Below are 14,839 nucleotides of genomic sequence, written 5' to 3' on the forward strand. Positions count from 1 at the left end.
AAGAGATTAGGCTTTTGCAGGCTCAAGAGAGGTGACAAGGAGCAAGAAGAAGAAGAGGAGGAGGATTCTACACCAACTTGGAGAGATTTTCCATGCACAAGGTAGGTTTCTATGACTGTTTCTCCAGAAAAAATTGATTTTTTTTTGTTCTTTTTTGTAAATTCCATTTTCAAAATCTGATTTGATGTTGAATCTTGATGTCAAAATGAAAAATGAACAATGTTACATTGAAAACAATGTATGTAACATTGTTATATTTTCATTTTGACATCAAGATTCAGCATCAAATTTAATATTTTATTTTCAAATTTGTTAAACTAGGCTGAAACTAGGCTGAAACTAGGCACTTAGAGAATTTATATTGTGAATTGCAGTATCGCAATGAGCTCTCATGACATGAGTGAGAATGAGGTAGAGGTTCATTCTTATTGTAAAACTAAATCAGAATATGAACCTAAGACTGAGGGGGGTTACCATGGGGCTGATCTTGAAGCCCAAACTAGTTCCATGGCAAGTGTAGCAGCTAGTATAGAATGCCCATCTGCAATCTTGGCAAAGTATGCTAAGGGTCCTTATGATCGTAAGTCTACTCTCAAACAATTTGCTACAAAATTACCAGGCATGGTGGCACAAGAGAGTGAAAATGCAACTTTTGTGGTCTAGAATGGTATGGCAGCATTACTAGAGTTAATGTACACCTGCTTTTTATTCAAGAAAAGGTGTGGAGATATGTTCCAAGGGGCAAACATCAAATATAGAGCTGAGGTCAACAAGCTTTGGGGTGTTCCTAGTGACACTGCAGCTACAGCGCCTACTACTTTGTCTCATAGGACACATGTTTAGCAGAGCTAGCCACATGTTCAGTGCCAATGGCATCCCATTTCATGTAGCTCGATATCTTTATTATAGGGAGATGATATCGATGGTGACAAGGGGAGGACCATCATATGTGCCACTAGGTGAAACCAAATTGAGAACCACGATCTTGGATAAGAACTATTCCAAGATCAATGTTTTGATGGAGAAGATAAAGGAATGTTGGGTGCAAACTGGATGCAACATCGTCATGGATGAGTGGACGGACATTAGCCATCGTCCACTCATCAATATCATGGTTACAAGTTCAAAGGACCCATACTTTCTTAAGGTAGTTGATTGTACAGGACATCACAAAGATGCTGATTTTCAGTTTGAAGTCCTCAAGAAGGCTATTGAGGAGGTTGGGCCACAAAATGTGGTCCATGTAATGATAGATGCAACACATGTGCAAAGCTGCGAGGAAACTTGTTAAGGCAGCCTACAAACATATTTGGAGGACTCCGTGTTGTGTGCACTCAAGGACATGGGGAAGATTGAGTGGATTAAAGGAGTGGTCAGTGATGCTAGAGATGTGCAGATGTTTGTTTGCAACCACCACACTTCACATGCACTCTTCAGGAGCTTCTCTAAGGAGTTCTTGAAACCTATGGACACCAAACATGCATCCTATTTCATTCTCTTGGAGAGAACACTTGAGTTGCAAGAGTCACTGCAACTCATTGTTGTGACAACAAATTGGAATCGGCAGACCAAGTCCAAGACAGAGCAAGAAAGGAGGGTGACAAAAAGCGAAGAGTGATGTGTTTTGGAGTGATGTAAAATACATAGTTTCCACCATTGCTTCAATTTTCCAGGTCATCAAATTTGGGGATGGGGATGCACCTAACCTTGGAAAAGTGTATGAGTGCATCGATTATATGCTTGACCAGGTGAAGGCTATTGTGCAAGTGAAGCACCCCACTTTAGCATTCCACAATGAACACATTCAGCTAATCATTCATCGGAGATGGGAGAGGCTAAACACTCCCTTGCATATGGCTGCCTATGTATTAAATCCTAAGTGGGACAAGACTGGGCCTGGTAGAGTTACACCGATATAGGATGTTGAGGTGAAGGTAGGGTTCTTTAGGTGCATTGCGAAGAGGTATGATGCTTTTGATGCCAACACGATTCGCACTGAGTGGACCAAATTTGCCACTCTTAGGGGTTATTGTGAAGTGGCCAAGGTGGATATGGCAACTATGGCAAAGGAGGAACCAGTTTTGTGGTGGAAATGCCATGGACCAAAATCTTTGACTACCACTCTAACCATTCATTTGCCATCTCAGGTTTCTAGTTCTTCAGCTGCTGAAAGAAATTGATCTACCTATAGCTTCATCCACTCTCTTAAGAGGAACAGACTTACCTCTAAGAGAGCAGAGAAGCTTGAGGTTGTACATAGTGCTTTGTGTCTCATTGACCACAAGACACTTGTGTAAAAAGAGTCTAGTAGCACAATGGGATGTAGAGCCAAAAGAGCCAGCACAGGTTGATAAGGATGCTACGACTTCAAATGTGGTTGGTGTTAGTTTGGCAGAGCTTGACCATGAGGAGTCCAGTAGTTCTATTGATGAGGAGTTTGGGGATGATTAGAAGCCTCCCTTCACAACATTTTGACATTTTGTACTTAGTTTGATATCATGCTACTCATTGTAATCATTTTTATGATATTTTCAATATAATAAAAAAATCTCCAATTTGACATTTTGATTTGCCAAATTTTATTTAGTATTCAAGTATTTAAAATGAAAATCTTGAATCTTAATATTTAGTATTTGCAATCTTGCTATTTTACCAATTTGCCAAAGTTTCATTTGAAATGTTATTCTTATACATCTTTTCATAACTAATTTTTCAAATACTAAATGTATATCAGTACTGCCCCCCGCCGATGTCCCCAAACTTACGGCCTTGGTCCCCACGTCCCTGCGTCAAGAAACTCGGTGGAACATTGCCTGGCACAGAAATAATCTTTACAATCAAGATTCTAGATTGCTTAGTGTTCACAACCATTCGCAATGCAAGGATGTTCCCCTAAATAAGAGAACATAAATTTGTGCTGTCTGTGTTTGGTGGTCCTGCCATCCATTGATTTAAGATAAGAAGGTGACACCAACAATCAAGAATTTATCTACAAATTTGTGCAAGGCCCAGAATAAAATTGCTAAGTAAGAAGTTACTGATCATCAACTCTGCAATTTACCCATCAAGAAGAGTTATTACCATTACCAAAGTTAGTATTTTATGAATAAAAACTACACAAATCATCCATAGACAAGAGTCATCACCATTGGTAAAAAAACCTCTCTAATGCTTGAAATTGCATTCAACAAGCTCGCACATAGTGATAACCAAACAAAGTTAATTTTCAAAAATACAGAACATGACAGCATATTTTGTTCAAGCAATGGACTGGCTTAAGAAATAAGTGGATGCAGCAACAGAAATAGACAAACAACTTATCAGTGATGAATTTTCATATTGTGTTAGTAGTGCATTAATCAAGCCAATATAACTAAATCATATGGAGCAATAAATTTTCTGTTGTAGTGCCTCTTTTTCAGTTATCAGACAACCTTTCTTAATTTCTGTTCAATATACATGGTAAAATTTACAAAAATAATTTGATCACAAACTCTAGAGCATTTAATACAATTGTTGTCCCATACAGAAACTTTAGCAACTCATAAAATTCATTAAAATATAGCTTAAACTCTTGGCATCCGGAGTTTTAAAGAACTTATAATCACTGTAACATCATAGCACATTTATCCTTGAGCAAATTCTCTGTTCTCAAACATTTAATTTAAAATATGATATCATAAAACACAGCAGCACCAAAAGTTCATTGAATCTCCAACACAAACGTGAACTGTAATCACAGAAATCAAAATTACAGGTTAAAACAAACCAGCATCTCATTGCAGCATCAAAGACACAAGTAAAAGAGAATTCAAGATAAAGAAACATACACAACAACAGCTGACTTTGGTCGTGCTGCCGGAACTCGCTTTATAATTACACTTGTATTCTGTGGTACCAAGATGCTATCATCAATATACTCTGCAGTTTAATCACAGCATTTATATTAATGCCCACAAATGACCAGAATAAATCAATGTCATACAAATTATAACCAATAACCTTAGTAGCCATCATCGTAAAAAGACAATATACAAGATATTCAAATGGGAGTAAAAAGGAGAAAATACTACACAGAAAAGACAATATTCAGAATATTCAAATGGGATTTAAAAGGGAGAAAATATTACAGTAGAAAGGCAATATTCAGGATATTCAAAATGGATTGAAAAGGAGACAAATTACACGTGAACTTTTCAAGCAATTATCCCAAACACGCAGAGCATTCGAGCATTCATAAAGAGTGTGAACCACATCGCAATAAGATGACCAACAACTCAGTTTACATTAGATGTAATAACATGTTCAAGACTAGGGCCTGTTCACCCTTGGAGCCAACCTGAGCCCAGTAATGTTCTCAATTATCCTTAATCAAAGAAAGATTGAAGAGAAAATTGATTAATGTTGACCCACTCTCAGAATAAACAGAGCCTATATGACATCTGACAAAAAAAGTATTTTCTTGAATGAGATAATCTCAAGTTGTTAAAACAAACAGGGTTCCAAAGCAATGCCCTGTGTTAGGAGACATAATAAAGTGTTGAAATAGATTAAAACACCACAATCAGCATGCTTGGTGCAGCATACCTCATAAAACAAAATTGAATGCAAGTACTAAGCGAATTATTATTTGACAATCAAATAACCTTTGGTTGTGGCAACTAAGCAAAAGGTCACCCAAAAAATGAGAAAATTACCAAATCAGGAGAAATAATTATTTTTTGTCTAAATTGCCACTATCATGGGAATGGGTTCTCAAGTTCAAGGTACGGCAATTTTTTCTCATATATATATGTTGTAGCCATGGCAGCATTTTTGTCTAAATTGCCACTATCATGGGAATGGTTTCTCAAGTTCAAGGTATGGCAATTTTTTCTCCCATATATATATATATATATACATATTGATGGTTAAATCATGGCAGCATTGTTGTAACCACCATGGTTTAAACTCCCACTGGACCATTGTGATCACAAGCATTGTGCCCTCATAGATCCATTGCGCTCACAAGTTTGAACTTTCACATTGAAGCTGTTGCTGTTCATGCCAATGGCTTCATGCTCCAAACCTTCATTGGGCTTGTGTGCTTCCGGGCTTTGTGCCCTTGCTTGGCTATTGTTCTCACAAGTTTGGACAATCCACATTAATGCGATGCATTCATGCCCAAGATGAGGTACCCAATTTGTGACCTCACTTGGCTTGAGCCAAGCTAAAAATTCACATGGTATCAATCAAATAAAATAATAATTTACAATTTTTATAAGTAATAAATATATATAATAAAATTAATTAATAATATATATATTCGCAATAGCTATATAAATATATTACAAAATTAATGATTATAAGTGAAATATATATAATTTAAGTTTCAAGATATGATAATACATATTAATTATATATAATATATAATAAATAATTTATACCTTTATAAATAATAAATATATATAACTTATTAATGATATATGATCATAATAGCTATATAAATATATTAAAAGTTATAAATATAAGCATTTATATTACTTTGTATTATATAAATAATGAAATATATATAATTAGAATTTTATTATATATTTAAATATATAATAATATATATTGATTACATGTAATATATAATTATATTATAAATTTGTAATTTATTATTAATATATATTATTATGATATATTATAAATAATATATGTTATCATTATTAATAAAAAATTAAATCCCCTTTAAAAGGAGAAGTCTACTTCAACCCTCTAATCAATTATTTCCATTCCAATCCATTCCATAAGTGATATGGGAGGGATCCTTCCTGTTACAAGTTGGAGCGCATGCCCTATCACTATCATTTCCCAGTATTTTAAAACATTTGTCCCTCCACCAACCGAATGATGGCCCAGTATTTTAAAACCATCTAGAAATTTACTCCTATACACAGGACCTTTTTGTTGTAATGTTTGAACCCCCTCATGATAGAAACTTTACTCTTAATGATTGGTTTTGGTTATGGGGAAAGCATTCACTCCTCATGAAGCCTTGATTTTCAGATTAAAATCCTTTGAAATCTTTTAAAGTTCTCTCGATTTGGGTCAGACTTCCATACCTCCCTCTCCAGTTGTAAGTTGATTCTTGTTTTGCAGCAATTGGCAACTCCCCGCGAAAACTTTCATAAAGCAACATTTGCTTCCTATCATACTATTTTTACCTGTATTTTGGTTGAGCAAGAAATTTCAAAAGCCCTTCCATCAGATATTGTGCTAAAACTGGCAGATCACTCATAGAAGCAGCTTTTGGACTGTAGGTCTTGCTTTCTGTTGCCGCAGATGCTTTAAAATAAGACATGTTGCTGCTGATAGTTCTAGAACCAATTGTAAACCTGCAAGCCAAACATCTTGGTAGATTTAAGCTCTTCCCCACCATTTAACTTATCTGGGTTCTCTAAAGGAGTCCAAGATTTCTTAAAAGCCCTCTCAGATAAACACCGATATTTCAGGGGGCCCCAAGTAGTTCCCTTTTTGTCTTCTGAAAAGTTGAACAAGAAGGCTTCTTTGGTGAATGAAATTATTCCCCCTTCAGCTTATGTTGCAAAGGCTTCCTTGCTTCAATCATTATCTTCTGAGAGGCTTGTTTGGAGGATGCTGTTTCCTCTTCATTCCCTTTAGCTCAAACTATGGAGATTGTAAAACAGCCTTCAAATGATCCTTTAGTCAGCAGAATTTAAAGCTGTTGGTGCGACAAGATTTGGAATTTCCAAATGGAGTGGATTCGACAGTTGTTTCCAACCTGAGATCTGATAAAACTAAAAAATTTACTTTTCATGTGCTTCGATCTAGGGGTAATAAGGCAAAAGGTTAAGCTGCGATAATTGTTATCCAGCTTATTGTATCTATTTATGATTTATCATCTTTTCGCGCAGGAGCCCCAATAGAATCCTCCAACTAATTAATCAGAAATAAAAAGAACTAAACTAAAAGGTAACAATACAGAGGACCAATTGAAACAAAATTTCAGCAAAAGCAAACTGCACAATTCTGTCAAAGACTGAGTTTCTGACTTCAATGACTGGCAAGCAAGTCTGTCATGTGGAGATGGATGTTCCTGTGGCTACAGAATATGGTTCTCATAGTCGCAACCATCATGGGGAACATTTGGCAATCTCTGGAAATCTCACTGATGTTTGCTGTGGGGACACAGCGATTGGAAGCAGTGCTGATGTCCGTATAGACTCAGATGAAGCCTAGATCTCCCATGTTGCGGATGGGGTAGTCGGGCCCTCCATTATTGGTAAGAAACTGTAGATTGAAACTGTCATTGATATACTGTGTCCAATTTTTGATATTTTTGAAAGACACTATTGTAACTCTTTTGAGAATATCAGAGCAAGGGTTCCAATCAAATCCCTCAATTTCAAGAAGTGCATAAACTTACAACTCCAACTACATCTCAGCACAAACTAACGGTCTAGATTGTCACTTAGTCTGATTATTTTATGCAGGGGACACTTCAAGCGTTAAGTCAAACTCATATTATATAGTACACAGCAAGCCCATTTTCCATAATAAGGTTTCACTGAAGATTATCCACAGCGGTTGTAAATTAAAGTGTCCCTTGCATGAAATTACCTAAAATTTATCGTAAATTAAGGTTAAACCAACGGTCCTTATGACGGTATTTCGTCGTAATATTCACCATTTAAAATGCAAAAGAATCCTTCTGAGAATCAATTCAAAACCCTAATAATCTCTACTTCATTAGTTACGCAATTATGGGAGAAAATTACAATTTTGGTTTGTTGATTGAATAGAAAGGGCTCACCTTGGCCGGTTTCCGCATTGGTTATGAGAAGATCAAAATCTTTGCAAGTATTTAACTTCTTGTGATACGCGATCTTTTGCTTAAGATCGCGTATAGATATGGAGGGCCCTTCCAATTCAACGCTGTCAAATTCCACCGCACTTCTGAACTTAAAATGAACTACCATTTCCCCTCCAAAACAAGTTTACAGTCCGAACAAAGAAAAAGAAAAAGAAAAATCTTTAGTCAAGAATTTCAGATCCAATAAATCTGAGCGCGCTAATGGCGGCCTACGTAGTTCAATCTTGCCGCCAGATCTATTTTCGAAGCCCGCGGTTTTCTCTCTGCAAGAAGTCTTTGCATTTATCTGGTTCTCTGTTTTCTGCTTTTCTTTAGTTTGGCGTTCACTAAAGAGGCTCACAGAACCAGAAATTGTAAGGTGCAGATTCGTTCCAGTGTGCTTGGAATGCATACACACCGTTCCGTACAACAATTCTATTTTTATTGTTAATTTATCTTGCTGTCTTTTTATCCACGACGTGGAGGGAGGGCCAAGCATACCGACCGGAGAGAAGTGGAGTTGGAATGGAAGTAGGAAGAGAGAATCCCATAAATAAAATAAAAGTCAAAAGATTGTCCATACCTAAGAAAAATCCTTTATTGCAAAGGCCTTAGCTTTAAGTTTATTGTTATGTTGGGGATTCAAACGGGTAGTAATTAGAAAATTTGGATGATGGAGAAGACAATTTTAATGTTCACGAGGTTAAGGATAGTCTATGAACAGCCTATCTAATAAGAGTTGATTTTTACAATCAATTCTTTGTGCGTGCAAGTTGATGATGAGTGTTCCCAACTTTTCAATATTCCTCGCTAAATAAATTATACCACTAGCTAGTGGTTAAGATATTAATAAACTTATCTCTATTGTCTTTGAAGGTGTTACACTTTAAGATTAAAAAAAATTCAGTTTCCACTTTTCCAGAGGTACAAAAAGTGCAACCCTTTTTTTCCCAAACCCCGTTTGACATTTTTCCAATGCTCAATCTCACAACGAAGTTGATGAGAGTTAGTTCTAAGCTGAGCAATAAGAATTTTAGCCCTTTATGAGATATTGGTCCTTATGTAAATTTTTTGAAGATGATCACACGTGGGATTGAACTCATTGATATAATATCGTTTCTTTCTTCCTAGCCTGATACCCCAAATTCTCTTGTAGAATTTATCCATAATGAAGGCCTTTATCTCTTTGTCATTTGTGGGGCACATGTTCAAATAAATGTTCCATTTACTCATCCATTTAATGTTTTGTTGCATCCAAGTCTTCTTTCTTTTGCACAACATGTCATCAAAGACAACCTTAGGCCATCTACCTTCTTCTATTTGCTCGATTCTTTTTAAATAGCTAATGAGGCGCACCATAGCAATTGCCTCAATAGGGGCAGCTCCTATTTCACTTAACATGATATCATAGGGAATTGTGCTTTTAAATTTGAACTTGCTTGTGATTAAAAGTTTTTGAATTCTCTCGATTTGCTTCAATTGTGAGGTTGTGGTACTGTTGGCCCATAGTTCACACCCATAAAGGACAAACGGTAGCAATAAAAGCCCGAAATGAGTTTGGATGGTTTTCCAATCTCATAGCTCTAACTCTCTACATCTATTTTGAAGAGCATAAAATATTTTCTAACCTCTTAAATCTATTTTCTTCCTACAGCCTTCCCAACTTAGATTTTTGTCGAAGTCAAGTACAAGATATTTGTAATATATATCTTCTTTAAGAATGTTATCTTCAAAGCAAAGACTTGAGTTGATTTTGTTTTCTTTTATCAAAGAAAACCATGACTTTTGTCTTGTTGTTTTTAACTTGCATTCCCACAGTGATGCAAAAATGCTCACGATTAAATAAATGATCTTCCAATCCAAGGGTAGATGTAGCAATCAAAATGAGATCATTTGCATAAAGAAGCAACCTTATTACAAATTCACCTAGCTGAATACCCTCACCAATTTTTGTGTTTAACCACTCTTCAAGCTTGTCAATATATAAGCCAAACAAGATAGGAGATACAGGGCACCCTTGTTTGACCTCAATATTGCTCTTAAAACTATTTGAAATGCCAATTGAGGTTTTGATTTTGACTTTAACCTCCTTATATAGCCTATGAACTATTGCTTTGAGATGCATAGGAATCCCAAGTTCTTCCATTCTATGTTAAAGCTTATATATAGGGACCATGTCAAAAGCCTTCTTGAAATTAGCAAAGTAACAAAAGACTTCATCCTTTTTCTCCCAAACTTTTTCAATGTTGTGCCTCAAAGTAATAACATGGTCCATTGTGCAATGTTTAGCTCTTAAACCAGCTTGACCTTTTGCACGTTTATGATTTTCTTATGCCCATTTGTTGATTCCATTTTTTATTATCATGCTACAAGATAATTTTGCAAACAAAGGATTAATCATTATCATCCTATAATTGAAGGGGTTATTGGCATCACCACTTTTAAAAAGAGGTATAGCTAGACTAGTTGTTCAATCTTTAGGGAGCTCGTTTTGGATGATGTTGGTGAAGATTTTCATAATGTAAGGTGCAAGGGTTTTCATGTCCCACTTGAGACACTTTGCTTGAAGCTCAACCAAGTCTTTAGCTTTACCAACACCCATCTCAATCTCTTGCATGATGAAAAGATTTGTAGTAGTGTTGACCAAGGGTGAGGGGTCTACCTCAAAATCTCACTCATAAATCTACCTTGCATAGTCAAACCATTTAGTAGTTGTGATATTATTTTTCAGTTTGTTTCTTTCTTAGTTGAAGTTCTTTCTAGAATAACTTGGGGTTATTTTTGCCAAGAAAAATTAGCTCTTTCTACCTTGTGATCATAAAACCAATTTTTTTTCTTTAAAATCTATCGATAAGCTTTGATGTCTATCTCTTCTTCATTTGACTCTCGTAAAATTCCCCTAGCCATTTTGTATTCCTCATCAAACCATGCATTAATTAGAAAACAATTTGTCTTGATTTTTATTTTTTTTGTTCTTTTGTACTTTGAAAGAGCCTTGTGGATCAAATTTGTTAACTCATGATTATTGACTATGAAATGGAATTTTCTCTTCCTTAAAAAGCCTCTCAAGCATAACCTTGAATGTGCTAACATTTTCTCAAGTCAAAATAATTCTTCCCTTTGAATGTGGTTGTTGAGAGCAGTAAGTTTTCGCCTCGTGTTGCTTGTGCCCACATAAAAACTTAAATAAATTGGTATGTGATCTTATTTTAAATCTCATAGATGTTCGCCAATCACAACTTCCTCAATTTTCTTGCATAAGTTATACAAGCAAATTGCATAGTCATTAAATTGGAACGAGAGCTGAAGACTGAATTTATAGAGAATCACAAAAGAGAAAAGCTCAATTTAGAATTAATTGAAAATAATTGAGAAATCAGGTTCAGTTAACCTTGAGATAGATTCCAATTATAGTTTAATTGAAATGCATTCAAATTAGAAGTCCAAGTTGCATTGGAAATAATAATAAATTAATTCCATGCATTTGTGATAAAATGGATAATTATTTTATTTATTCAAGAAAAGAGTCTTTTCAATGCAACTGAACTTCTTTTTCTGAAAAGCTTTGAGTTCCAATTTTAGAGAATAATTCAATAATTCAATTAAATTGCTTTTCTGATTTCAAGTTCTAAATTTAGAAAAAGAAATAATATCTCAAGTTTGATTTCTCTCTCAATCCTATTCTTTTATTTTAATTTCAATTCAACTCTTGTTTTGTGATTAATTCTTCTTTTGTAATAAATTAATTCCTTTTTGCATGATTATTATCACGCTAATTTCGCTCTGGAATCATTGAAGATTATTGTGCTTTTTAGATTATTTACATCCATTATTGCTTGAATTGATTATTTGCTTGAATTATTCATCCATCTTGCATCCATGTAGTTAATATCATATAGATTAAATCCTTCATCTTGGTATAGTCTAGTCACAGCTATTGCTTATAAAAATCTGAGAGCAATCTTATACTCGCATCTTTTAGAAGGCAATTAGTCGCTTTGTTATTGTTTTTTAAATTGATTATTGATTACTAACCATGCATATAATGACTTAATTGAAGTGTTGTGCTTGCAGCTACAGACCACTTTTTCACACACACATCTTTGGCACACACACATCTTTGGCGCCCACCGTGGGGCCAAAGACTACATTTTTCGGCCTCCAAGACTGACTGCTTTGTTTTTTGTTATTTTCCAGATTTCAGATTTTTTGATTTTTCGTTCGTACATTTCGTACAACAATTACCACAGGCTGAAACAACAAACTGCAGGTGTTGTACGAACTGGAATCCTGTCTCGTACGAGCTAGGATCCTATATCGTATGAGTTTTTATATTGTCGTACGACTTTGTATTTTCTGGTAAAAAAAAAATTTTTAAAAAGAGGCAAATTTTCATTATTTTTTTATTATTCTGACGACTGACCCTAACTGTTTATCTGTCTATCTCAAAAAATTTCACAGCCTAATCAGTTTTTGCAGAATGCTTGTCAAAGAATATGTTTGTTGCACAAAGACAATATGACTATTGATTCGTTGTCGTTGCAGGTTGCCTAAGGAGAATCGACTAAACATCGTGTATTCTGTAAATTCATTTTTAGGAACCTAACTTGTTATCTGGTTAAAGAACAAATCTGTCTTTTGTGTTTTTAGAAGATTCTAAGAGGTAGGAGAGTATGCTCTTGTCTTTTTCTAGACAATCAGAAATCCAGACCCTTGAGGCTTTTTCTTCGTTTGAGATTTGTACATCTTTAGCAGGCCTGCCCTCTCGAGGGGTTGAAAAACTCTTAAAGCTGTTACGATCAGTGTGAGGGGAACGACCTAAGTGGGAACGGCTAGATGCTAAGTACTCCAACCCACTATAAAATAAACATGATTTGATGAAAATCAAGTCAACGACAGTGCTCGGGAATAGCTCTCCTCCATACCTTTGGGTATATTAAACCTTGGTTTTCAAAGCTGGGAGACCTCTTAATTGAGTTTATACCTCGACGCGCCGAACGGATCCCTGACTAAATCCAATTCAAAATTAGAAGCTACCCAGTTCACCTTCGAAAGGGAGATAATCTTTGTGCAAGAGAGATAGTAACTCTCCCAAGATACTTGTCATTTCGTGCCCCCATTAGTGTTTGGAGTTGGATAATACGGCGTTGAGAATCCATTGCATGAGACTCAGCGGTCATATTCTGATTAGCTATTGGGTGTGTACCTAAGTCTACAAGCAAAGGTTTTCTTTCCTCACCAAATTCCTTAGGGTTTGCATGTTGTGATTGGAGTCACTATACATACTACTTGTTTTCTGTGTTTTCATCCCTAAAACAAAAATTGAAATACCAAAATTGGAGAAGACAAGAAACAACTCAATGATTTGAAACTCTGTCTGTGTTAGAAACTAGTCCATCCTAAGTCGAAACTATGTCTATGTCAGAAACTAGTCTGTCCTAAGTCAAAATTTTGTCCGTGTCAAAAACTAGTCCGTCCTAAGTCGAAACTCTGTCTGTGTCAGAAACTAGTCCATCTTAAGTCGAAACTCTGTCTGTATCAGAAACTAGTCCATCTTAAGTCGAAACTCTATCTGTATCAGAAACTAATCCATCTTATGTTGAAACTCTGTCCGTGTCAGAAATTTGTTCATCTTAAGTCAAAATTTTGTATCCTGGTCCAAAATCAGTCCATCTCAGAATTGGTCATACTCAGTTATCATACTCAGCAATCGAAAAAACTCAAAATTTTAAGTCTTTGTCTTGTGAACAGTCATACGAGTCTGATAATTTATCGTGCTACATCTGATCCTGTGTCGTACGAGTCTTCTTATTTGTCGTCCTAGATCCGATCTTGTGTCGTACGAGTCATTTTAATCTGTCGTCTGGTTCTGTATCCTGTGTCGTACGAAAAATAACTGCTCTGAGTCTTTTGTCGTCCTGAACATACCCATCTATCGTACGGTAAGAGATAGCAACTCATATGAAATAGAACTTTTGTCATCCTGTAACTACTAAATTGTCATCCGGTTCAGAAAATCTTGTCGTACGAGTCTCTGGTTTTGTCAGAACAAAACAATCAAACTTGCCTAAAAATAGCTTACAGCGAACATAATACTAGTTATCAATTTTCCTAAGCATAAACAGATCAAGACAGTGTACCTCTGCCATTTGCGTTGCACGATTTGGTCGATCATCTTTCAGCTAGTTCAATCAACTACCTATCAAATTTTAGTCACTTAGATAACGTCTTATACAGGATAGATAGTTCCTAAAACCAGACTGAATCTTACACTACGCTTAGAATCAACTTAGATAAATGTCTTATACAGGATAGATCATTCCTGAAACCAGACTGAATCTCAGTTGTTTCTCCCAAACAATACATTAACCGAACAACTAGCTGTGAAATTGATCTTGACCTTTGTATCACAAACAACTTTAGGTCGCACTAATCTATAAAAATTCCTACACAAACCAGGAGTTCTCGTAAGAAAGAAGCCAAAGGCAAAGGAATACCCTTTTCATACACCGTCAATCCATTTTACGAAAAGGATCCATACCGTCGTCATCAGGCGAACCAATTTTTGATGAGCCTAAATCTCCCACTATATATGAGACGAAACGCAATGACGGAAACAAGGCCGATAATAACATTCCAGAAAATGATAATGATTCCTCATCATCAAGTGAGGCTGACGAAGACACTGAACCTCCAAAAAAAGAAATCCTTGACTGTCAAAAGGACAAAGACTTTAGAAAAATGATGAAAGCTATCATGACCCGAGAGAAGGAAGACTATTTCTTACAACTAGCAAAACAAGGTGCCAAACTTCCTACTGGATATGATGTTCAGACACTCGTTACTAAAAAGGAAGACTCACCTATACTCATGGTACACAATCAATTACTAGCCTTATGGATGGAAGTCACAGAACTGAAGAATAAGGACAAGTCCCCAAAACAATATTCTCTGGAAACAATATGTCCCTTTCCATTTGACAAGAATCTATACATGCCTCCA

The 14,839-nt window shown here is 35.7% G+C and overlaps 1 protein-coding gene across 1 annotated transcript in view; it reads right to left on the reverse strand.

Moving 5' to 3' along the window:
• The window catches only part of LOC131060933 (E3 ubiquitin ligase PARAQUAT TOLERANCE 3), a 44,804-nt gene extending 36,440 nt beyond the window's left edge, over positions 1-8,364 (reverse strand). Inside the window, exons 1-2 of the mRNA XM_057994380.2 lie at positions 7,799-8,364; positions 3,831-3,921 (exon numbers count right to left, since the gene is read on the reverse strand). Of these exons, the coding sequence (XP_057850363.2) occupies positions 3,831-3,921; positions 7,799-7,964 (257 nt within the window). The 5' untranslated portion in view covers positions 7,965-8,364. The remainder of the gene's footprint in view (positions 1-3,830; positions 3,922-7,798) is intronic.
• Between the last annotated feature and the right edge of the window lie 6,475 nt (positions 8,365-14,839).

Source organism: Cryptomeria japonica, chromosome 5 (assembly GCF_030272615.1).
Source record: "Cryptomeria japonica chromosome 5, Sugi_1.0, whole genome shotgun sequence".
Classification (NCBI taxonomy): Eukaryota; Viridiplantae; Streptophyta; class Pinopsida; order Cupressales; family Cupressaceae; genus Cryptomeria; species Cryptomeria japonica.